The sequence below is a fragment of the Haliotis cracherodii genome, unplaced genomic scaffold, assembly GCF_022045235.1.
Source record: "Haliotis cracherodii isolate W230 unplaced genomic scaffold, xgHalCrac1.p SCAF_7, whole genome shotgun sequence".
Classification (NCBI taxonomy): Eukaryota; Metazoa; Mollusca; class Gastropoda; order Lepetellida; family Haliotidae; genus Haliotis; species Haliotis cracherodii.
In genome coordinates, this window is record NW_027266330.1 from 62,833,611 (window position 1) to 62,860,448 (window position 26,838).

The following is a 26,838-nucleotide window of genomic DNA, read 5'->3' on the forward strand; positions in this document are numbered from 1 at the left end:
ATACCCGTGCTTGTGGGTTTCACCAAAGAGGTAAACGTCTGAGACCTGCATCATTTCGGGCTTTCTTCCCACATTAAGTTGACACGCTGTGATATAACTGGAATACTGTTAAAAGCGGCGTTAAACCAAACTCATTACTCACTCTTGCTCTGCTGTAATCCAGGTCACTCAGTACACTGCAGAGTCAGGGAGAGTTTCAAGTACAGGTGCTTGTTTAGGTGAAGGATGACATTTGTGTTCGGAAATCAGCAGAGTCGGCCACAGCATCCATCACACTGATCACGTTGTCTGTTTCTAGTCTCCCCAGATGAATCGCACAGCGCCTGCCAACCCCGGGGCTATCTCAGCGCCCCCTGGGGCACCACAGCCGGTCCAACCCCCACAGCCCACAGCAGTGGCCCAGCCCAAGCCACAGCCACAGCCACAACAAGGGTCAGGATTTGACCTGCTCGGGGACCTCGGAGGTGATCCATTTGCCAGCACCCCTCCAGCGTCGTCAGGAGGTGAGTGAATGATACATGCGTCACAGACATGCCTTGTTGGCGTAAAAAGAATTGTGGAGGTTTTTTTGTGAGTGTCGTTCTTCATGAAGCACATCAGGGCTTAGTTCAACAGAGGGATCTAACTTCTTAGCACAAAAAGAAAGCGATGGGGTAGCCCAGTGGTTTAAGCGTTCCCTCATCACGCCAAAGGCATGGGTTCGATTCACTACATGGGTACAATGTGTGAATGTGTGCCGATTTCTGGTGTCCCCGTGATATTGCTGGATTATTGCTTAAAGTGGCGTAAGACAACACTCACTCACACTCACTCTTAGCACTAAGACAAGTCTGACAATTGCACAGAGGATGTTATGGACGTCCAGACAAGTCAGTTGACTCTCAGTGTAGAAGTGTTGAAGTCATTACTAATCTGTATTACTTGCCCGTGAAGAGATCACCCGTTTAATAAACATACAGCTGTATTACACATTGTGTAATACCAAAGCGCGTGCTTATGTACTGGGGGAACACGTTTCATGAACAAATATTGAAAGCTCTCAACATCCCTAGCCTTATTCAACGACATTGCGTGTGGATTTGATAGATCACTGAGAGGAGCTTATGCACACTCGATGACCCCAGAAACCTTGTTGCTAGGCTGACGTCACATGGCATTGTTTCGCCGATGAATCTTGCAACAAAATTCCACAAATTACGTCATTGGGTATTGTGACGTTATTGTAAACTTTGAGGTACAAGGCCCGTTCCACAAGGCGACAGCGCAACGACAGTCGTTAGTCTAAGTTATACCGGTAGTATGTGAGTTGCGATAGTCTTAGCCCTATGATAATTTTGTGAATTCTAAAGTTGGACCATTGTATGGTATTAAATTCATACGTTTCAACTTTTGATGTGTTTGTAAGTTTTATTCTGTTAAACTCAATTGGACTATGCCGTGGATCGTGTAGGTGTCAGCCTATTCATACTCAACAGTATAATTAATAAACGTTATAAATGGCAAGTAATAAATAAAATACTAAACTCGCTCCCGTGTAAAACCAATTTTATGAAACTCGTGAATAATTGTGGTATTACACGGGAGCTCGTTTAGTATTCTATATATATCTGTTGGTGTTGTTATTGATGAAGTTGCTTCATGCTCCTGTTGTTACAACAACGTTACATTCTTTTCCCTGTTGACTTTCAGGCGGCGGCTTTGCAGATTTTTCCAATTTTGGTAGTCAGCCGACCCCTGCAACCCAGGCACCGCCCCCCTCAGCGTTCCCCATGTCTAGTGGTGAGCCTTATTCCTGACAGTTTGGTGTGGTTATTTGGTGTCCACAATGTCTGCCAGTGATGGAGGCCTTCCTTCTCACTGTCATGACAGCTTAGATTAGAACACAATTTCTACCGCAGCCTGTCATGGTTTGTTTGTTGTTTATGCTGCACTCAGCAACATTCTTGCTAATCACCACAGCCTAAGTCTGGACCAGGCAAACCAGTGCAATCTCTGTAAAAGGAGAGAGGAATATCGCATTGTTTGGATCGATGCTTATGCTATCACAGAGCTCCAGATAAGCTGCGTATCTGCGTAAAATACGCATCAGAAAAGCAGAAATACGCAGTAAAATATAATCCAAGCCTATCAAATACGCAACGAACATTACAGATACGCTACAAAAATAAAACTTGTGCGTATCATCAAAATATTGTGAAGTAACCCTGCGTATTCGATTAGGAAATGAGCAACTTATTTTGAAATTATAAACAGGCATTCCGTCAACCTTGCCAAACTCCGCGATGACAGTTACATCACAATCATTTGCTATCACACTTTCTTGTGGAAGTATCGTGGTATTTTTGAGTCCTATAGAGCTCTCGAACCCACACGACACCAGTTTGCAGGGACTAGATGAATAGTGTTTTTAAATATTTAACTTAAATACCCACATGTGTAAAAACTAGTGGGTAACAGAAATTTGAATACGCAGATAGAATTACTGATACCCAATGATTTTAAAATGCATGGGTAAAATACCCACAACACCAAAAACTTATCTGGAGCTCTGCTATCAACGACAGGACACCTGATTACAAGTTGTATTGTCACTGTTAGATATTGATACTAGTCCTGTAGCCCTTGCCAAACATGCCCAATAGTTAAGGTATCATAAGGACTAGTAGTTGTATGTGCCATGGTGTCGTTACAATGTCTAGTAGATTAAAAATGTAAGTTACTACCGCTGGTATTAAGATATAAGAAGTTTGAGATGTGCTACGACCACTTCATGATTATTTTGTTTTTTATGAAATTTGTTCCGATAATGTTCATCTGTATTGCAGCTCCTCTTCAGCCATTGGGCAGTTCCCCAGCAACAGCAACTGCACCGTCAGCTCCACCCTCACAGACACCCCCCAACACCGGCGGCGGCGGCGGGGGTGGTGGTGACAAGTATGCAGCCCTTGCCGATCTGGACAGCGTGTTTGGTACCGCCACGACCACAGCAGCCCCTGTCAACCCTCCTGCCGGGGGGAACATGGAGTGGGGAGGGACTACGGTCGCTGGGTCAGGGTCAGCCCTCAACTGGGGGGGTCAGGCAACCAGTGTAGGGGGTGGGAATATCAACTGGAACGGCACAACCAGTAGCACGAGTGGGAGTGCACCTGCAGCCTGGAACAGCCAACCTCAGCCAACGGCTGCGAATAGCACAAGCAGCATCTTCAGCAATACAAGTTCAACAACAGGTGAGGCCAATTATTCCTGAACTGATTTCTTTGGCATCAGTCTTTAGTACAATGGCCAGGCGCTCTCCGAGGTTCTGTATGCCTGAAGTATTGAAGTATACACTCCATTGGGGCATCTCACCATTAACTGGGTGAGACTGCCTCTCACACTTAAATTTGCACAGTCAAATGTCAACATGACCTAGTGAGTTGTTTCAAAGTGATATTAAGTTTATTGTTTGATAGGCATTTCTTAGATGTTTGACGGATGACAAAGTAGACACAATTTATGGATAACAACAGCAAAATAATGAAGTTGTTATCTATATATTGTGTCTACTTTGTGGTATTGAATTTGTTTGATATTGAGTACATTAGTGCAGATTTTTCACAATTCTGTGAAACACTTGCTTCTTCTTAAAATATTCATTTTTTGTTTTTCCTTTACTGCTGCTGAACAGGTAAAAATTATGCCATATTGTCGTTTTAATATTCTCTATCAACTTCACATTATTAATCTAGATGTTGATTCTTTAAACTCTTCATTGAGACTCTCTTTGTAATCTAAGTCGAATTGTTTAACAAGTTCTTAGAATGATTTTGTTTTTAGTTCTACTTTCCAGGCTTGTGTTTCTCATTTGTTCCTTGTTTACTATCAGATTGCCAGAAAAGCTTAAATCGATTAGGATTCCCAGGAAACCCCTTTGTCTCCCCTTCTGGTAACCGTGGTAACAATATAAGCATTGTGCATGCCAAGTTAGTTACAGTTTAACCCCTGTCTTACTCATTCTGTTGCTTGGCATTTACATTGAGTTCTTGCGTCCATCTTCTTCTGCTGTTTTTCGTGTTGAATCTTGTTTCAAGCTGGGATGAATTATGTGATCCAGAGTTACCTCCCTTGTATTTGAAACCTGCCTTGTGTCTTGATTGGACCTAGTGCAACATGACATGGATGATTTGCAGCGTTAAGTGAAGTGCATCAATGTTTCTCTTTTGTTAATTTGACTGAAACATGCAGAAAAAATCATATCTTCTTTAACACATTTCAATGGTAAAAAATAATTATGTATATAATTACTAATAACAGCATGTTTACATATATGGTATGAAGATGTAGAATAACACCTAGAGAAATATCCAATATCCTTATATCATAAGTTAGAAAATGACTAAGTCGAATTTTACTCTTTAATTTTATATAAAATGTCGACTCTAGAGAATAATCAGTCTTGATTATCTGCCAAAACAGATTCCAGAATTTTTATTTTTTTGCAAAAGACCAAATATTGTTGAAATCCTTTTTATGAGGGACGGGTGGCCCAGCTGTCGAAGTGCTCACTCAAGGCAACCATTAGCTTCCAGGATAAGGTGATCATGGGTTCTGATCTCTGATTTGTCTCCGGTTTGTCTGCACCATCATACCTTATGGAGTTGAAAGTTGTCACTGGTGTCACAACTTGTGTCACTCTACAGTGCTTGATATGAAGGGAGTCCTGGGAACCTGAGATCTTCTCCTATGGTATTAACATTGGGTTTGACAAGGACCCTTGACTTTCATAATTCATTTCCAACTTTAGGCTTTCCTGCCTCATTATCCTGATATGTCGTAAGAGAACTGAAATAACTTTGAAGTCAGTGATGGGTCAAGCTCATGATCTGTGCAGAGCATCAATATTTTATATATGTAGGGGTAGCTCACCTGCTCAAGTTCATGCTCATTATGGCAAATGCCTGGGTTCGATTCCCCCACATGAGTACATGGTGTGAAGGCCATTGCTGGTGTCCCATGCTGTGATATTGTTGGAATATTTCTAAAAGTAACACAACTCACTCATTTTTACCCATCCCCCTAAAGGAGTTAGATCCCCTCCAGCCTCCGTGGTAGAGCGTCCGCCCAGAGAGCGGAAGTTCTTGGGTTCGATCCCCGGCTGTGCCATACCAAAAGATGTTAAATATGTTACTTGTTGTTACCCTGTCTGGCGCTTGGCATTAAGGGGCTAAAACAAGGACTGGTCGGCTCGGAGTCAGTATACTGTGTCTGAGTGGGGTATTCATGTTAAACTGCGGCATGGTATCTCATTGGGCTAGCACTATGAATTAGTCCGGACTAGTACAAGCAGCCACACACACACACACACATGCATGCACGTCGCTATATATGTGCAATAATCTTGGACGCGACGTTAATTTCACCTCACCTACATCCCCTCCATGGACACAACATTTGCGGCCCCTCCGAAAATCCCCCGCCCCTCCGTAAGTCCCCCACCATGATATTGTTGGAATATTGCTTCAACCAGCTTAACACCCACCATACTCACTCACCCTCTCTCATGTATCGGATGTGCATAGAGGCTCGAGAGCTCTGTATCGGATGTGCATAGAGGCTCGAGAGCTCTGTATCGGATGTGCATAGAGGCTCGAGAGCTCTGTATCGGATGTGCATAGAGGCTCGAGAGCTCTGTATCGGATGTGCATAGAGGCTCGAGAGCTCCGTCTGGCCTGACACTGGAGTCTGCATGCTCTTACCCTGTAGTTCTGCAGCATCCTCAGCTTGTGGGGGATGCGGCCTGTAGGAATGTTAGCATCCTCTACCTCTAGCCTTGGTACCTCTCTACTCTAGGGGATGGCAACACAAGATTTGGGTTGGGTCATGTTTGGTAAAGTGTTTTACAAAATCAAGTGGGATGTTCCAAATTTGTTTGTGGATGAAATTCTGCATGCATTGGTTTGGTTGTTGTTGAATCCTTAGAGATTTAAGACAGGCTCAGAATTGAACATGTTTAAACATGGTGTACTGGTGAATGTGAATGTCAGTTGTGTCCTCAGGGCTCGAGCTTTTAGTTTGAGGATGATAGATCAATAAATAAACATTAAAAATCAGTATAAAATGTAAAGAATATTTTTCGTCTGCATGGTCTTGATTAGTAGTGACATGGAGACAGGGAAAATATCTACTTGGGCAGAGGTGGCCCTGTTGTTGAGTTACATCCCTTATTTAATAATAATAATAATAATAATAATAATAATAATAATAATTAATAATAATGATTTTAAAAATAAATTTGAAAATAATCCGCTTGTAAGCCACATGGTTCCAATGTATGCTTAAGACGCTGTATTGGTATTGCCCTGGTCAATGGATCGGTGTGCGCTGGGAAGGAGAAATAATTAATTTTTTGTAGCATAACATAGATTATGTCCCCTTGTGGCAACCAAGGTCATGGTTTAGCCATTGCTTTCTGAAGAAGTGTTTGCAATTCATGGAGGCCATTGAGATTTGCTCTAATGGCTGTTGAATATTGGCACCCCCTAAATCTTAATCTTAATATTTTTAATTACTAGATTTGACTTTCCATGACTTTCCAGGTGGTGGGGTATCCCAGTGGTTAAAGCATTCTCTCGTCTTGCAAAAGACTCAGGTTCAATTCCCTACATGGGTACAAGCCCATTTCTGGGGTCCCCGGACGTGATATTGTGGGAATATTGCTAAAAGCGGCGTAATACCACACTCCCTCACTCACTCCATGACTTTCATGCTTAAATTCAAACACTGCTCACTGAGTCATGTTTTGCGAGGATTGGGTGGTCAAAATGGCCGACATTTGGTCAGGATCCGGCTAGGTCATGATAAGCTTACAAAACGACTGGTGTATTCCACCCTGGCATGATATATCCATGGTACTGCTTGCTAGTGTCAAACCCTCACTCACTCAGTGTAGCTCCTAACTGGATAATCCTGATAGTGTTGCCATGGATACAGGATGTAGCGGGATGCAGGAGGACTGATTGTATGTGTCAGCTCATTAATGTCTTCATGCTGCAGTGTGTTGTTATGTGCTTTCATTTATTGTTGAAGCTATACATGATTCTGTTTTGTATGAAAACTTGGACAGGTCAATCCGATTTAATCTCAACATCGGCAGATCTTTAATATCCGTACATGTGTTTAAGTACTAATTGGACATAATGACATTATTGAAACATGTTTAACATTAATGTTGTTTTTTACATTATGATTAATATCTTGAAAACCTATGATCACAAAGTTAACGATCTTTCGTACTATTTGGACATGAGCTGACATTGATTTCTGATGTTAGTTGTATGACTGATTGTGAACTGTTGCCCTTGTTCCTCCAGCTGCGAACCCATTCGGAGGAAGCACAAGTACAACTCAAGCGGCCGCTCCGCCGGCCCCAGCACAGGCGAACCCCTTCGGGGGAGCAGGTCAGGGATTCCAGCAGCAGCCGGTTGGCTTCGGTCAGTTCGGGGGTCAGCCTACAACACAGCCCGCCAGTGCAGGGTTTGGACAATTTGGTATGCAGAACGGAAGCGGTGCTTTCGGAACGACGGCGGCAGGATTCCCTGGCTTCACCCAGTCAGCGCCGGCTGGAGCCAACCCAGGATTCGGGGCTCAACCTCAGACGGGATTCGCAGCGGCTCAGACGGGATTCCCCACCCAGCCCCAGGGATTCGCAGGAGGGTGGGGTCAACCAGTCCAACCTGCGGGAAACCCTTTCATGGTGAGCTCTTACCCCTCCATGCCAGCTCAGGGACACCACCCCATGGCAACTCAAATGCAGACCCCCCAATCAGGTCAAATGCAGACCCCCCAGTCAGGTCAAATGCAGACCCCCTACTCAGGTCAAATGCCGACCCCCTATTCAGGTCAAATGCCGACCCCCCATTTAGGTCAAATGCCAACACCCCATTCAAGTCAAATGCCGACACCCCATTCAGTTCAAATGCCGACCCCGCATTCAGGTCAAATGCCTGCTCAAATGCTGGACCCTAGGGGTCAGTTTTAGCCCCACTCTAACATGGGTTGTGAAGCTTGTACTAACTCACCGTTGTGTTGTGTCTGTATCCCACACCTGTGCCGTATAGATGATGGTGTGACACTCGTCAGGGATGATACGGGATGATGGTTGGTATGGAGACAGCTGGGATGAACATTTGGGACACAGCGATCCTGTCCCTTGTTGAACCTCCAGACTTCTGACTGTTTAAGCTTTGCATGTTTGGAACATGTCTGTGGCATCCATATTCACCTTCTGCATCCGTCCTCATCTCAAGAGGAACAGTGAAACATTTTCATTTCATTAATCCAATAAATAATTAGAAGGCTCTTTCTGAGATTCAGTATTGTTTAGAATATTTATTTTTGAAAATGTGTGCTGAAAATTTAGGGCAGTATTTTAATCTTACTACAACAATGCTTAGATCTTGTTAACACCGGTCCAGAAGCCAGTTCCATAGCAGGTCTCCTCAAATGACTGCATTATTGTTGATTACAGCATTCAGTGGGACAGTAGGACTTTCTGTTCTTCTGATTATGACTTTCTAACTAATGTCAGCCTATCTAATTCTGCCTGTACTAAGACCTCTCTGTACTGCTGGCGTCTTCTGCCTCTCTTGTAACTCTGTGGCTGTGAACAGCTGTAGCATTGCTGATACGGCATAAAGCAATATTTAGTCATTCTGTCTTCTGTGTGTTGTACTGTGGGTAGTACTGTTGTATCATGTGTTGTACTGCTTGTATCGTGTGATGTGTGTGTCACATGTGTGATGTTGTGTGTGTAACGTGTGATACTGTGTGAGGTGAGTGAGAATGTTGTTCAGCGTACCCATGACGTCGTGACCGAGCATGTTGCGGTTTCCTTCATAATGCGAGATGGTGCTGGTTCTTCGTCTCTAATATCTACCATGTTGTAACCAGTCATACATGATAATAAACCACCAACACCACCATGGACAACACTGCGTCTTGTCTGTCTTGATAGGAGGGGACTGTCAGATGTGACATGTCCAAACATGGACACTTAAGATCTCCTTTGGTAGAGAATCAACTGGGAACTACTGAACTAACACTCTGAGTAGCGTTAATCTGCATATCCGATATGAAGGGATGTTGAGACTGGCGACTGTCTTTAAGCCAGTGATGCATGTGTTTATGTGTTTTGTAAATAAATTGTTGTCTTTTGTGTTTTTGTTTTTGTTCCTGAGTGTGGTGGTATTTTTGTTTTTGTTTTTGTTTTTATGTTGTTGGAGATATTCACATTATGTTCATTTTCTATGTTAAAAGTAGAGTTTTAAATTGCAATAGCCAGTGTATTTTTAAAACACGTAATGTACTCCAGTGCATGGTGCTTCATCACGCCAATCTGATTTTTCCAATATCATTTGTTTTCTTCATAGCTTTAGGAACATATTATCCTGGCATGTACACTGAGTGTTATCATGTAGGTGAAAATCTCCTTGAAAACGTTTGTCAATAAAACAACACTCAAACCTTACGTTCAGGTGAATCTGATAAGACGTGAACTTTTCAAATTTACTAGCTGGGTACCCATTCCTCTGTTACCCGACCCTACCCGGGTACTCTCCACCCTATTACCCGACCCTACCCGGGTACCCTCCACCCTATTACCCGACCCTACCCGGGTACCCACCACCCTATTACCAGACCCAACCCGGGTACCCTCCACCCTATTACCCGACCCTACCCGGGTACCCTCCACCCTATTACCCGACCCTACCCGGGTACCCTCCACCCTATTACCCGACCCTACCCGGGTACCCACTGTAGGTCTCAAGAGATAGGTACAAATTGTCCAATTGGGAATAGTTCGACTGTAGCCCTGGCAGAATGTGTTTAGATACATGTATAAAACGATCTGGTTATGCATGCACTGACATTGACTAAAGTTTTATCTTTATTCAAACATATGAAAGCGTGCATAGTCAAAAAGAAATGCGAACATTAGTGACTTTTAATTTAACCACAGAGTTCTAGATATGTTTTGCCATCAAACAATATATCACGTGACTAACCACGGGTACTGGTAGTCCTGTGGGTATCCGGGTCCTACTCGTTACCCACCCTACCCGAGTTACCCGTCCCAGCTCTAATGAATACCACATACTGACTAATGCAAAATGCATCACATTACCCACAGTTGGTCCTCCTTTAAACACATCAGGTCATATTTCCCCTTGTCACCAATGCTGTTTCAAGATAGGCACTTAGAGGGATGTATGAACATTGCCACAGTGTCCAGCATTATATTGACTTATTATTGTGGTGAGTTTAATAGACCTGAGTTATCAGTATTCACCTGGATTAAACATTATATATGTATATCCATTTGAACAATAAATTTTACAGCTGCAACAAACATCTATCCTATCACTGTATACACATGCCTACAGGTCATATCACAGTCCCGATGAATACAAGCTCCGGACCGCTGTGACCCATCCTTCAAGGCTTGATAAATAGTTGTGTTATCACATGGGGTGAAACAGCAGTGTATCACATGAGGCCACAATACGTTAACGATTAGGTGTTCATCCATATATTGAGTGTGAGGAATTTATTTTTTATATTCTCTTTTATTTAACAAACTGGCCAAAGTATTTAGGTGTCGGTGGGGTAGCCTAGGGGTTAAAGGCGCTCGTCACGCCAAAGGTCTGGGTTTGATTCTCCACATGGGTAAAACGTGTGAAGCCCATTTCTGGTGTCCCCTGCCATGATATTGCTGGAATATTGCTAAAAGTGGCGTAAAACACTACTCACTCACTCAAAGCATTTATGTATGTAACTGTGAGGTGATGTCCTTCACATCAAGTCTGAATGTTTGCCAGGCCTGTCTATGTAACCAGTATTAAGGGATCACAGGCATCTTGGGAACTTGAGAACTTGGGAAGAATCAGATGACGTGAGCTGGTGTTTGTACAGAGGTGTGCAGGGATGAAAATATAATAATATATATTGACCTAGAAATAAAACTTTGAAGTGAATTTGAAACATATTGAATTTCAAAGAATCTATTTGAGTTAGCTTGAGTGTAATTTTATCTCAAGAATCACAAAATAAATATGGTGGAAGTTTCTGATGTTTGAGATTTACTGGTGTTATATATGTTTGGATATAACTTTGAGGATTATGGGCCTAGTTGCTCACACTTATCTCAGCAAGTGATTATTGTAAGTGTATCATGATCCACGTTAAAGGATCATGAGAGTCATACTGTCACACAGCCTTGTAGATCCCTGTCTACAGAGCATCTTTGGGTCATAGATTGAGATAGTGACTGATAACCTGGGATTAAGGTGAAGGGGTATAAGGAACAACCGGACACCCCTATTAACATAATGGGCATGGCCCTCATCCCCTGCGTCATAGTGGGAATAGCCGGTCCACATTCTTCATCAACAGATTAAGGCCTGAGATTATATATTAGTTGGTTTACAAATTGATGTCTTGCAGAATGTTTGATCAGTTGTAGAACTAAAAATTAACTAAAGACTTTAATATGTTAAATATGTCACTCAGTTACTCTCAGCTACTGGGGAATATTTTTTATTTCCTGTTTGGAATAAACTAAACTCATGCTAGACAACCTTTCAATAGGAGTCCATTTGGACATGGTTAAATAGCCTGGCTGCACATTTATACATTACCTGCGGTTAATCCGGTAGTAAAAGTCCAACCAACAAACACCCCCATACTCAAGTGGGAATGTCCAATACATCTTACACCCCTCATTGGCACAATAAAAGTGGCCCTCATAATCACCCCTATTGCTCTTAATGGGATGATCCAACTCCTGTTTATTGTACATATATGTATGTAAACATAAACATGGGTCAGTCCACTCTTGGGGTAGATTAAGGCCAAGACCTCAGATCAGTGGGACATACTATTCTATAAAATCTTACATACCGGTATATATAAGTTAGTAACCATTCACAAATCCTTTCCCATAAACACCTATTTTCTAACCCCACGCATTTATCATTCCGATTGATGCACATATTTCAATAACTTATATATATATATATATATATTTCATATCTACATGGCCTCGATATCAATATTGACATACACCAGTAAGATAACTCTGTGACAGTCTGTGATCTATTGTCTGTTATTCACCAGTAGATAACAAGCCTCAGGTCATCAGCTCGTAGATACATCATCATATTTATTTGGGACACTGTATAATTTCGGTTGATATGTGATAGAGAGAAATTCAGCGTATGATACATCACAACATCCTATCTCAGCCTACCCAGACTGATCTGTCAGTAAAACATTTGTAAACATTGAAAAAAACTGTATAGCCTTATGATGACTGATCTTCTCACACACAAGGTGCTAGTATCATCCTGTTCTTAGTCGGAACCAGTTGTTTGACATTAGGCCTGGGACTACCCGGACCCGTGGTTAGTCACGTGATATATTGTTTAATGACAAAACTTATCTAGAACTCTATGGTTACACTACAAGTCACTAATGTTCACATTTCTTTCTGACTATGCACCCATTCCTTCTGATTTTTCATATGGTTGAATAAAGATATAACTTAATTCAACTTCAGAGTATGAATGACCAGATTTTTTATTATATGTATCTAAATTCGATTTGCCAGGGCTGTGCTAAAAATGTTCCCAATCGCACATTTTGAGACATCTCCTGAGACCTACAGTGGGTACCCGGGTAGTAAATTTGAACTCGTCCCAGCCCTATTTGACATCACTTTTGTTGTCCTTGGAGTCAGGTCTATATTTTGTTGTACAAAAAAGCCTTCCCTACATTTTGCATACTCAGAGAGAAAGTCCTTTGCGTGTTTACATAACACCATTAGAAATTGTTATTAGTCCTCCAGTCCTTGCCAAACTGCCCAATAGTTAGGTATCATAAGGACCTGTAGAAATATGCCATTCATAAGTGTTTTGCAATATGTTATTATTGGGACTAGTGGACTAAAAATGTTAGTTTCTACCGCTAAATAAAAAATAGGATATTCATTTTTTAATGTTTTTAAATATTGTTTTTAATTCATGCTGTTGTGATTTTTAAGAGATATTTTAAGCATATTAGCCTGATTTCAACACGAACAATTTCCTAAGAACGTTTCCCCTCATGCTGAAAGTCTATGTCATAGTATGGGAGTTACGACTATCTTAGCGCTAAGACTGACGTAAGTCTATGTGATAGTATGGGAGTTACGATTATCTTAGCGCTAAGACTGACGTAAGTCTATGTGATAGTATGGGAGTTACGACTATCTTAGCGCTAAGACTGACGTAAGTCTATGTGATAGTATGGGAGTTACGATTATCTTAGCGCTAAGACTGACGTAAGTCTATGTGATAGTATGGGAGTTACGATTATCTTAGCGCTAAGACTGACGTAAGTCTATGTAATAGTATGGAAGTTACGACTATCTTAGCGCTAAGACTGACGTAAGTCTATGTAATAGTATGGGAGTTACGATTATCTTAGCGCTAAGACTGACGTAAGCCTATGTTAAGGTATGGGAGTTGACATCAACAGGATACGAGAATTCCAGGCAGATTGAATGGAAGACATGTATGAAAAGCTGCCTGCATCTGTATCTTTTCCTTGATTATGTTCGTCAGATGACATAAATTCCATGTATCAATATTTATTTCATGCATATGTTTAGCAGACTTTTATGACAAATGTACCAACAACTGTTGTTATTCTTTCAGAACGCGGCCTCCCAACAAGTTCCGCCAAGAGGAAACTCGACCAATCCTTTCTTGTGATGTGACACGGGACAGCTTCATTGTCGCCACGTTAAACAGATCCTGTATTCTTACATGCAACTCAGATACAGCATGTGCTGTTTCCATAGGGATGGTTGTCAAGGACGACGGTCATGTTACCAGTTCTGATAGTAACCATGGCAACAACAAACTGACAGCTGTAGATCCAGCACTTGGTTGTAACAATTTTGTTGTGTGTTACCATGGTAGCGGTTCCATTCCAAGGGGATATATTCAAGTATGATCTGTGACAATACGATTCTTGTGATATTGTCACCATGTTGTCATGGCGACAGTAGCAGATGACTTTGGTATCGGCCAATAGATGTGTGATCTCTTAATGGTGCGATTTTACCAAGTGACGATATTTTAGTTTCATTGTGTATCAGTCGTCCTAGATCACATGACTGAGGTACAGGAGTCATGTGACTTTCTCTAATGCACGTGCTTTAGCTTCCCAGCACAGCGAGATGCGTAGCGTCATCCGGCCATGCGTTGTGTTGACAGTTTGTCAAGATGGCTTGTCAAGGCCTGGAGCATCACCATCGAACTCTAATATCACTGTGGATATTCCATTTAAGCATATTACTGTATTTCACTACGTTGCTTGTACTCTGCTAGTTGCTGCCGATGTCGTCGTTATTGACTACAGGAGCAGCGGAACCCATGATGCACCATGTATGCACAGACTCAGTATTCCAGGCAATGGGTCGCCCACTCCGTACATTTATAAATATATTTGTGTTATCGAGGTCGGTGAAAGGTCAAGGTCAGTGAAAGGTCAAGGTTGACCGTACTGAAATGGTGACCTTGGATTAGAAAAGTGAATCTCCACTGCCATCTTTCTGAAGCAAGAGCATCCGCTAGCCTTTTTATCAAAATCTTGTTTCCACCCTTGCAACATCCTGCCCACTTTCCTGTGCTTAATATGATTGGACTATCTCACATATCGATAGTTCAATCAGAGAACGTTTCATAAAATCAACATCCATGACTGGTACGCCTTCGTATGAAAATGATTTACCACTGCCTGTCCTTGTTGACACATCTTTTTCATCTTTTAACCCCCCAACGATTGCGTATGTTTTTGTTTCAGGGATGAAATAACAAATGTTTTCATTATCTGATTGACTAGGTTGTCGCCTTTGGTAGTCGGCATGGTGAAGCTATATGAGATAAGAACAGTTGCCTGATTGGAAATCACGTTTTCATTACAAGGGGCAAAACTCGTGACATAAGCGAGGTGGCGCCAGGGTCGAGCCAGGAAAAGTGGCCTTGATGTGGCAAGGGTAGAAACTAGACTTTGATACAGGCTAGTGGACACGCTTGCCTCGGGAAGATGCTCCACTACATGTATATAATTGTCTGCATACAGGAAGTTGATGAGTTATTACTGGAAGAGGAACAGGAATATGTCATTTATTGTCGATCCTCGTTTTAGCCAATAGGAGGATATATAAACCATATTTTCTATCCAATATTTGTTATGACATCTCGGCCATGACACCTGGATGTCATTCACTCACTATTACATGGATTCTCTTAGCGCTAAGGTCCCTGTGTGGAATAAGGTCATTAGCACATGGAGCTCTACATCAGAAACCATCACGCCATGCCAACAAGTGTGTATTCAAATCGAGTTGAAGGCTGTTCCCACTCTGAGAAGGTAGATACTGTTCAAGACGAATATGTTTCATGTTTGGATAAATAGTCACATTAGAAAGACGTTGGTAGGCAAAACGATGTTCTATCTGCTGTATTCAGAGAATTTTGGCGGAATTAAATACGCTATCTCGTGAACGTTCTTGAGTTGATGACTAGATCTATGTAAATAAATATATGCTTGTCATGTTTCCTTTCGGTAAGGATGTCCGCTGTGTATCAGGTTAGCTTTACGATAGATGTCAACATCTCTGATGATAATCGTAGACTTGATATAAGGCAATAAATATCAAACAAAATATGAATTCATTCCCATATGGCAGTAGCGCCGCAACGTCCTCCAAACATCGCGGCATTGTAACCTCGGTCTGTGACCGCAGTGTCTGATGCATCCAATGTCGCGTGTTAGACATTGAGAGAAATAGCTCACTGATGTTGTAATGTTTTCTTTGCGATAAACATTTGATCAGTATTTGGTTAAATTCTTTAATGAAGTTAAATACACTGTTAAGTATGCTTTTATGCGAAACTGTTAATACAATGAATAATTTCCCTGCATGTCAAAGTGTGAATTTGTGAAGAAAATGCACACTAACCCTTCTTTTATTTATACAAATTGATTAGGTCATAAAGATTTTGGAAATATCAAGAAGGGCTACAGAGCTCTTGATGAGGCTAGTGGGTATCCGTACGGTGAACCTGTTTGTGGGCTGATTCATTGTTAGAGACAGCAGCATGAGAAGCAGTTGTGTGGTCAGCGTTACCCCTGTGCTGACTGTCTCCAGACAGGAGTATGTGTTGTTGATGTTATACCCCTGTTTGACATGGTACAGCCAGTCTGTGTGATGTTGTTGCCATGAGTAGCTATACAGATGTAGCACTATATATGCTGTGGAATGTAACTAATATGTCAGTGAGGCTGGCTAACTGGCTCTAAACAAACTATGGGGGAATCGTGACCAAAACATCTCTTGCACAGAGTTGCATCCCTTTGTAGTTCCAGGATCCGGTAATCATGGGTTTGAATCCAGGCTTCATCCTGGCTATGAACCTAGGTTTGTCAGCCAAGCCAATTTACCAACTTGTGTTTTCACACAAGAATGATGTGTTCTTTTACTTCGTTCCTCTCCACATCTCTCAAGAGACTAAAATGAAGGCCAAGATATCGGTGAGAATAGAGACCGATGCTATTTCTCTCCAACAATTTGTCAAACTTCACAAACTGTTTTCACAATGTACACACAACACAAACTTATGTTTGAAAGCATTTATTTTGGCGAACTTTAGTTTGTTGTGGCCGACTGCGTGACAGCTTGGATCGTGACTCGTGGTTTCCGTGGTCCAGACTATATAGCAGGAATGTTGCTGGTGTTGCGTTTTTAGACATCATTCCCTCACTCACTCAGTAAATCAATGATGAGACCCGTCTAGCCACACTCCCTTCACTTTACTTGCTGTGATCGCCATTGAAAACCTGCTGCACATAACCAGGAAGTCAGTATACCGAAGTTAGACCAAAATTTGTTTAAGCTTGGTATACAAATCCTCCGACTCACAAAAATTGAAAAGTGAATCTTATGTTTTTATAAATTAAAAGCGGTGGGTTTTTTCTTCCTTTGAAATAAGTCATTTGTTTCAAAAGATCCACCACATTTGCTGTCGCTATCAATATCAATAAGTTATTATAATAGTATAGTTAAAACATTTATCTGTGAAAATATCTCACACAATTGCCTTGCTGTGTTTGAAATTAAGCCTGAAAGTCCAGGGGTCGTCATCATCGCCCCAGGGTCACAGGCTGCAGATGTAGGGGGTCCCTAGGGTCATACACAGTAATGGTCAAGGACATCAGGACCACCCCCCTACCACCACCCCCCACACACACCCATACCCCCCTAATGTCGAACACTGCGGCTTGACCCTGACAACGATTCTTGCCGGTGATCATGGATTCTTCGAAGGGCACAGAGGGGGGCGGTGGGGTAGCCTTGTGCCTGGGTTGGATTCCCGACAGGGGTACAATGTGTGAAGCCCAATTCTGGTGTCCCCTGCCGTGATATTGCTGGAATATTGCTAAAAGCGGAGTAAAACCAAACTCACTCACTCACTCACTCATATTAGGTTCTCCACCACTTTAAGCTGTCATGCCGGGATATTCCCCAAATACTGTTAAACATGGTGCAGCGTTCAACTTAAGCTTGTTCAAGTATTCTGTCTTCCTGGGACAAGTTTCGCTTCCAACTCTGCCTTCCCCCATGTTAGTTCAGTGTAGAGTTTACGCTGCGATATAACTGGAATACTGTTAAAAGCGGCGTCAAACCCAACTCACTCAGTGTAGATTTTGGGCAAAGTTATGTCATACAAACACCTTGCATGATTCATTCATAATCTACTTTTATGTAATTACTTTCAGTATTTTGTATAAAAAGAGCACGTTATATGTGCAGATTATTCACTGTGAAAAATCCTTGATACTTTATATGCTACTCAACTTTTGATGAGGATTTTTTTTGTCTTTCTGTGGTCCACAAAACTGTGTATGTTGTGTATATTTAAATAGAATGTCAATATGATTGTTCCTTTCAAAAGTTGAGTTATATGTTTAGAAAAACGGAAGCAGTGATTCTAAAGAAGCAAATTCTCAATCAATAATGGCGTAGCTGCCTCAGTGACCTCGTAATCACCAAGTCCCTAACACAGTGGTAGAAGTAGAATACCTGATGGTAGCTTCATGCAGTAGTCCTTGTGATGGTCGGGTGGTCAGACTCGCTGACTTGGTTGATGCATGTCATCGTATCTCAATTGCGTGGAGGGGCGGTCGGGTAGCCTAGTGATTGAAGCGTTCGCTCGTCTCGTCGAAGACCCGGGTTCGATTCCCGACATGGGTACAACGTGTGAAGCCCATTTCTGGTGTCCCCCGCCGTGATATTGCTGGAATATTGCTTAATGCGGCGTAAAACCAAACTCACTCACTCACTCAATTGCGTGGATCAATGCTCATGATGTCAATCACTGGATTGTCTGGTCCATACGTGATTATTTACTGTCTGTCGTCATGTAGCCGGATTATTGCTGAGTGTGGCGTTAAACAACAAATAACAAACAAACAAATCCTTGTGATGGTATTCATTCATCTAGGCTGGGATATGCCAGGACCTCCTCGCACTCTCATCCCAAGAATGCAGTTAATGTACAAATCCCTGAAGTAGAAATAAAAATTGGCCAAATCATGTGATCTTGTCATCAAGTAACATCTTGATGGCTTTTGGCAACTTGTATTTCACCGATAACAGGACCAAAAAAACAGGAAGGGGGACACTCACTCACTCACTCCAGTGAAAGAGTGAATGAGTATTGTTTTATGCTGCTTTTAGCAATATAACAGCATTATCACTACCGTGGACACCTGACACCTCTGGGCTTCACGAGCTGTACCCATGGGGGAACAAACCTGGGTCTTTGGCATGAGTAGCGAAGGCTTTAACCACTAGGCTACCCGACCACCCCTCTAGTGAAGGACTTGTGAGGAAGGAGTTGGAGTACCTTGCTTATGGGATACATCATCGCCATGTTATAAGTTACGAATGTTTTCTGTGTTGTCATTGTCAATACTTCCCGGGTTTGTATTCACTGTGTTCCACCAACACCGTGAATGCATTCAGCCATTGTGCCATGTCATAGTGACAAGTCTCCATTAACTCATGTCTGGTCCAGACTCGATTATTTACAGACAGCCGTCATTTAGCTGGAATATTGCTGAGTGTGGCGTTAAATAACAAACAAACAAACATGCTTGCACGCGTGTGTGTATGTGGCTGATTGTACTAGTCCGGACTGATGCCGATTTATAATGCCAGCCCACTGAGATACCATGCCGCAGTTAACATGAATACCCCACTCAGACACAGTATACTGACTCCTAGCCGACCAGTGATTGGTTTAGCCCCTTCATCTCAAGCGCCAGACAGGGTAACAACAAGTACTATCTTTTAACGTCGTTTTGTATGACGCGTTCGGTGATCGAACCCTGATTTTCAGCTCTCCGGGCGGACACTCTACTACCAGACCAGGAGGCGGTCTGCAAAATTATAAGTACAAACAATCAAAAAATGAAATATGGCAGTGTATTACAGCCCAAATCCGTTAGTAAAACCGTGAACTTTACCTGTGCAATGTGTAGAGTAGACGGCCTCAAGGGTGGGGCAGCAATAGCTCGAGAAACATTGCAGTGTGTGCGATTGATCCAAGCACTCATTGGTCAGGACATCCGCTAGTTTTCCTCTCACAGCAGCCAGGCCCCGGTGGCTTGTTGGTTAAATATGAGGACTACACTGCAGACCGCTGTATGTATACTCAGCAACTAAAGAAATGCGAATACCACAAATGAACATAAAGGTGTGTTGTGTGAACCGACGCTCACGAACAAATCACGTGATGTCATAGACCCATGACTCGAGATGCACCATTTGCCTCTTGCAAGATTAGCGTGTAAAGTTTGGAAATCATGTGCAGCATATCTTGATAAGAATAAAGACAGTGTCGTAACACTTGACCGATTGTTAGTTTTGTCAACTGGTACACACTGGAAACATCTCTTTTTAACATACATACTTCTCTACGTGTTGCTATGGTTCGCGTTTCTTTTGGAGGTGAGTATATTTACAGGTGATTAAGAACACAGGTACACTAACTCTGGAAGTATTGACGATGCTGTGTCGTGAAGGCCGTCATTGTGAGCATGGCACCACACCTTCCTTCTCAGGCTTTGTGTCTCAGTTACGCTGACATATTTATGTTTTTATGCCAACTGCATGTGCATGATATTTTATTTGACACGGTAATAGTTTTTGACGTATTGGGTGCGAGTGATTGGGGAGGATGGAAGGATGGTTGGTTGAACACTTCTGCTGCTAGATTCTTGTCCACCATGTTTGTTTGATGCTACTAGTATGGTGCCCGCGACATCGGGACTTGCTATAACAGTTAGGGTATCAAGCTCGAAATACGAAAAAATGATTCTTTCATTTGTATGGGTTATTGTGACTTTTGCACAAACTGAATGTCAAAGCATTTCATGGACTTAAAACAATTTCTAGAAAATAGAAATTCCAAAATGGCGGACGACAACCTCATCAGTGACATCCATGGAGGCTACATTTCAACAACTTAAAATTTTACTTTTTAAATCATTTCTTGCAGGCTGTTGTTGGGAACACGCCCCCCAATCCCCACTTGTTTTAGCGAGGTGTGAAGAATGGCAGCTAAAAAATGTAAAGCATGTTTCTAAGGAAGGCACTTACGCACATCCCTTACCACAGAGGTGAAGATGAGGTAGAGGAGATGCCTTCTCCAAGCACTTCATATGAAAGTAGAAAAAACTGCAGGATGGGAGTCTCTGTTACCTTATTATGATGCTTGTTTTCAGAAGCTATGAGCACATTTAGATTTAATACATAATGTCTAAGGCTGGAATTGCTGGGCTCGATCGAAGCGCCACCAGTGGCTATTACAAGTTATTTCCCTTCTATGTCTCCTCGACGCAGATTCCACCTCTTGTATCACTTGCATTCGCTTCAAACAAAATGGCAGCGTCCAGTCAAGACGATCTGATCGATAATCAAGACCTATATTATGATAAGACGAGTCTTACATCGCAAGGTGCATCAAGTCACGTGAAGACCTTGATTAAAAAATGTAAAGGTTATCTGTTGACACCGAGTTGGCGGTGCACATGCTTTGCAAATCCTGCAATCGACTGAAATCTGCATTACAGTTTACGAACCGTATTTTGATTTCGTTGTGCGATTTTGATTGGACGATGCATAGACTCGTTAGTCCAGCCAAAATGTAACCCCATAATACCAGCCTAATTCGGCAAGGGTGGAAACTGGACTTTTAAAGTCAGTTAACGCCCTTGCCTCAGGAAGATGCCCCTGAGGTACGAGATAGACATTCATCATGTTTGCTGACGTCAGCGGGTGAACAGACTGAAGGTCAGGGACAGGAGGCAGCGATCCTTGCAAGTCTCCCAGAACTGTTAGCAATTTAAACTCTGTTGTACTGCTGCCAGCTGCCAGACTGTCGGGTATACGACTCGAGACTATTTGAGGACAACCCGATTCCTTCACGTCCTGACAGGTTAACTGTAGTCACAGGAACGAATCAGGTGTCCTTCAACTTCTTTTTAAAACTTTTTTTTAAAACTTTTTTTTTTGAGGTGGCATTTCAAGACAGTTGGGACATGGAAACTTGATATCTTATGAAATGAACCATAAAATTAAATTTAAGGTACCCTGCTTACTCATAGTGCAATCTCTTGTTGTTGACCGAAACGTCATCCCAACCAGGATGTGTTGCCCTGAGAACTCACTTCCTGTGACAAATCTCCCAAACACTTAAAGACTTTAAGATGGAGTTTTAGGTATATTTTGTTGAGAATGTTGTTGATGCCTGTCTTATGATGGAATCCAAAGTGTTTTACTATACTACTCAAAACAAGTTAAGGACCACCCAATTCTTTCATATCACCATGGTTAATGTCATGGCATGGTCAATGACAGTGTACTTATAGTAATAGGAATGAGTCGGCTGGTCCTTATATACATTTTTTTCATTTGTCTATAATAAGGCCGGATAAGTGTATTTGTTTGTTTTACAGATGAGCCTATTTTATATTTTGCAAAACTGATTTTTTTAGGATGTTTTTGGTTAAATATTTTTGTTCCAATCTTAATAAAATCACATCTTTGTTCTCGCTGCCGCTAAACAAAGATGTGAGGACATCGCATTACAGGCCACGTCAAAGCGACCTGTCATCCGACTAATCAGATCATCGCTTACCAGATCAGGAAAGTAACGGTCAGAATGTGTTTTGCTGATCATACAACCTCAAAAAGGTTAACACTGGGTATTCAGATCGACAGTTATGGGCTTTATGACAATCTGTCAAAATGATCGTCTATCTCTTCCTTCAATGATATAAACATTGGAGCAGAGGACACTTGCTCATGTGAAGTACTACCATACAATCTAGGTCATCTGTTAGACATTCCAGAATGTTCTTTTGGTCAGTTTTCAAATTTTTAATTGAGAATTTGTCAAAATATTTTTCAAAGTGTAGTAGCCAGTTTGAAACTAGCGTTGTATAGCTTGAGATATCTGCTTTCTGATTGGCTAATGTCACCTTGTTAGTCATTTCATTGGTCGGTTCACGAAGTTGTTCTGGCGTGACCTGTAGAGGGATGCCCTCAGACATTTGTTTTGTGGTAGCAAGAACTAACATCTGATTTTCATGAGATTGATTTTTTTTTGTTTATTTACCTCATGCCTGTTGGCAAATTGACCAAAACAATTTGTAAAACAAACATTAAATTGTCCTGGCCTTACAGAAACTGTATTTTATTTGCAATGTTTGTCTTATTTTGGGGAGGACGGTTGGCCTTGGCATGTGGCGTTACACCGGACCAGACCTTAGAGTCCACTGGCCATTATGGGGATACTGACGTCATCTATGAGCAGACATGTAAGTTCTGCATTTGGCTTAGAAACAATGTGCCGTTGCTTGTCTTCTGTTTTGTATAATTCTGTTCAGCTGTACAGTACATAAATATGAATAATATATAGTCACATGTTTGTTGTTTGTGCTGGTACACAGACACCCATATTGGATGCGTAATGTTTGTTTCGACATTACATGGGTTAACAATTCCACTGGCTCACAATTCAAGTCCACATTGAGATTGCCTCCGTGGATAGAGTGTCTGCCCAGAGAATGGAAGGTCGGGTTGAATCCCTGGCCACGTGAAACCAAAAGAAGTTCAATGATGGTACTTTTTGTTACCCTGCCTGGTGCTCAGCATCAAGGACTGGTTGGTGCGCAATGTGTGAGCGGGGTATCAATGTTAAACTGTGGAATGGTATGTTAGCTGCACACACAAACTGGAACGTCTCCTCATGAGCGCAAAAATTTTGAATGTGATGTTAAACCTATTTCAACTCACCTGACGATGAACTGACAAATAATAATCCACTTTAATATGAAATTTAGTATATACAAGTTAATAGAGGTCTTGTGGGACTAAACATTTTTGCAATAAAATGAACTATTGTTTTGACCTTGACATAAACTCTCTCAAAATGCAAACTACGTTCTGCAAACATCTGAAACAACACTGGACCAAAGAAGCTGAAACTTAAGAGTGTTCCACTGATGATGACTCTAGTGTTTAAGAGGTTCCAATGTGATTTTCAAAATGGCCACCGGTTTCAGAAAGCATATGTTCATGGTGTGAATGAGCATGACAAAGTTCAAGTTCAGTACGCGGAAGATGCTCACTCCAGTGTGTGATTACAGTTCTTCAAAATGGTACTGATGATACTTATCACCAAACCTGGTATATAGGTCTCTACATCAACCCCTGCATTGATTTCCAACCAGATCCATATTTTGTCAGTATGTTTTTGTTTGTTGTTTAACTCAGCACTCGGCAATATTCCCGCTGTATAACAGCGGTCGGTAACTAATCGGGAGTCTGGTAGTTGCCAGAGAAATTCATGCATGCACGCACTCATGGCGCACTAAACTTCCAGCTGACACTGCTCAAAAGTGAGATTCTGATGAAACACAATCATCACTGTCACTGAAACCTCATCAGAAACCCAAGTTTATTTGTTTGTTGTTTAACGCCGCACTCAGCAATATTCCAGGTATATGACGGCAATCTGTAAATATTCGAGTCTGGACCAGACAATCCAGTGATTGACATCACGCAGTTGGGATCGATGACATGCATCAACCAAGTCAGCGAGTCTGACGACCCGATTCTGTTCGTCTCCTCTAAGGTCAAGCAAAGTCACCTTTCACAGCAAGCATGGGTTGCTTGAAGACCTATTCTTCCCCGGATCTTCACGTGCGAGGGCTTGTCCGACACTGGCATGTATCATGCTTTCAAAGATTGCCTTCAATGTGATATATGCCAGTGTTCGGTTGAGACTAAAGTACACAATTAGTGCTGTGATCCGATATGAAGAGGGAGATTGTTCCAGTGGTGGGGGTCCTGGTCTTCTGAAAGACCGATCACCACATGTTTTTGTGCATGTAGACTTGCAGTAAGTGCTGATCACAGGACCTCAACACATGGACATAGAATCAGCTGCTATTCCCTGTACCCCCACGTGACACAAGTATTACCTGTACCACTGGTACCACCACGTGACAAGTATTCACCAACGACAACTAAAAGTAGAGTGAGTGAGTTGGGTTTAACGCCGCTTTTAACAGTATTCCAGTTATATCACGGCTTGTCAGCTTAATGTGGGAGGAAAGCCCAAAGTAATGCAGGTCTCAGACGTTTACTACGCCGGTGAAACCCACGAGCACGGGTATGGTGCTGACAAACCTAGAAACATAATTGGGGTGAACCGGGATTCAAACCCACAATCTTTGGTTTCTGGCGTGCCCAAGGGACACAACTCTGCACAGCGAATCGTGCCCCCACTAAAAGCAGAAGGGAAATAAGCAACAACACTGCAAGTTGTATTTTAACATTTGTATTTTAAGATAAAATATTAATTTGATATATATATATATAGATATATTTACATCATATTTTAAGTATCAAAAATTAATTCTACTTGCTTACACCCCGTGCTCAGTTTGACAGCCATGTATTCAATCACCAACAGGCAAAAGCTGCTGGCTCACAACCAGTGACATGGAAAACAGCAGTTCTCTCCCTTTGTTACAAATCCGCAAGACACTTGAGTTTTGCCCAGCAAAAACAAGTGTTGCCTATGAACTCTAAACTTGTGGATTTCTGGCCTGCACAATGTCATTGAATAACATGCTTATTCAAAATTTGATGTATGCATCATAGTTAATACAATATTACTTCTAAGGATAAGATGAAGGGAGAGAACTCTATGCAACAACGACCTGGAAACATGATAAATACAATAGTGCTGTATAACTCAAAGCTAGTTTCACATAAAAAAATCATGGATGCAATCTGTCACATATAAAAGGCAAAGAATTCAATGTAATGAATGAAAAGAACTACATGTTATTTGAAGTCAGTAAGTTAATCTTGGGTACACGTGTATCAAACAATTATTTCGCCTCATTCCTTGTAATATACAACTCAAAAGACATTAAACATCCGATTTGTTTCACATGACTTTAGATAATCTGTCATGGCTGGTGCGTATTGCAACACATAGCCTTCCAACTGCTTGTGTAACTTGTCTCAAGAAGTACACATAGAAGTCACAGATCGAGAAAACCCCAAATGCAAGGCATATCCAAGTATCTTGCATCATTACTGACATCAGTACTTGCCTATCCCAACAAAGTACAAGTTCCCTTAGTTAAACAAGTGATCAGTCAGGTGAGTAGCCTGTGCATGGCTCGTGACTGTCAGAGTTGATTGCAATAGGGAAGAAGAGAGTGCAAAGTGATCAGAAAGCTATCTCCTTTTGGATATTAACTTCTAGCTGTGATTTAAGCGACTAATACATAATTACAGTAACACCAATACTGTTATTTAATACAATCACTATATACACTAGACAGGGATTATAGGGAATGAGGGGTGGAGCTTAACTCCCTTTAACCAGTACTTTAGTTGTATCACACTTTAGGAGAAGACGTAGAGGCTGCCATCTTAAGTGTTGGAAGAAGTCCGACAGTGACGCAGGGATCCTGACCACTTTGTTAGATCACCTGACCATGGACAAAGTGCCATGAGAGTGAAGGTCATGGTCAAGCTGAATCTATACCCAGTGGATCCTGGTTTAACAAGGGCTGCAACTCTGTACAGCCAACCACCAATGCTTTCTGAACTTACAATGATTTCACCTCTGAAAAAACAATCTAACCACCCAGAGGCATAAAATGTTCTCTGTCATCTTACATCTAAGACGTGACATTATGATAACATGACTTGTTGAAGCCTGGTCTCCTCCCCAGGGAGCTGAGATTGTACATTTATCAGCTGACTGTGAGGTGATATGTCCTGGACAGTGTCGCACTAATTCAGCTACCTCCGCCTGACTTCCACAGTGCTGCTCCCTACCTCAGTCAAATGCTTGTAGATTCGTTTCAGTTGGGGATCTCTACACCTTGCAACCAATAGCCTCTGAGCATCCGCAATCTTACGTCACTTGTGGTTACAGTATTAAATTGTTCACATTTCTCTGGGACCCCTATTTTGTGGCTTTGGACCCCCATTTGTTGTTCTGGGCCCCATTTGTTATCCTGGGACCCCACTTGTTATCCTGGGACCCCACTTGTTATCCTCGGACACCAATTTGTTATCAAAGGACCAATATGTAACCAACTGTACTATTTCTACAGTTCAGACACCCCCCCCCCCCCCCCCCACCCACC

At 41.9% G+C, this 26,838-nt stretch overlaps 1 protein-coding gene across 4 annotated transcripts in view; it reads left to right on the top strand.

Moving 5' to 3' along the window:
• Nucleotides 1-15,590, top strand: part of LOC139447086 (arf-GAP domain and FG repeat-containing protein 1-like) — a 43,470-nt gene extending 27,880 nt beyond the window's left edge. For 2 of the 4 annotated variants that reach the window (XM_071228244.1, XM_071228242.1), the window contains 5 exons: nt 299-503; nt 1,690-1,779; nt 2,826-3,227; nt 3,866-3,925; nt 7,350-8,747. In XM_071228244.1, the coding sequence (XP_071084345.1) occupies nt 299-503; nt 1,690-1,779; nt 2,826-3,227; nt 3,866-3,925; nt 7,350-8,017 (1,425 nt within the window). In that variant the 3' untranslated portion in view covers nt 8,018-8,747. Of the gene's footprint in view, nt 1-298; nt 504-1,689; nt 1,780-2,825; nt 3,228-3,865; nt 3,926-7,349; nt 8,748-13,733 lie in introns of those variants that run through there. The other 2 variants (XM_071228243.1, XM_071228240.1) reach the window with 2 other exon arrangements.
• The last annotated feature ends 11,248 nt before the right edge of the window (nt 15,591-26,838 follow it).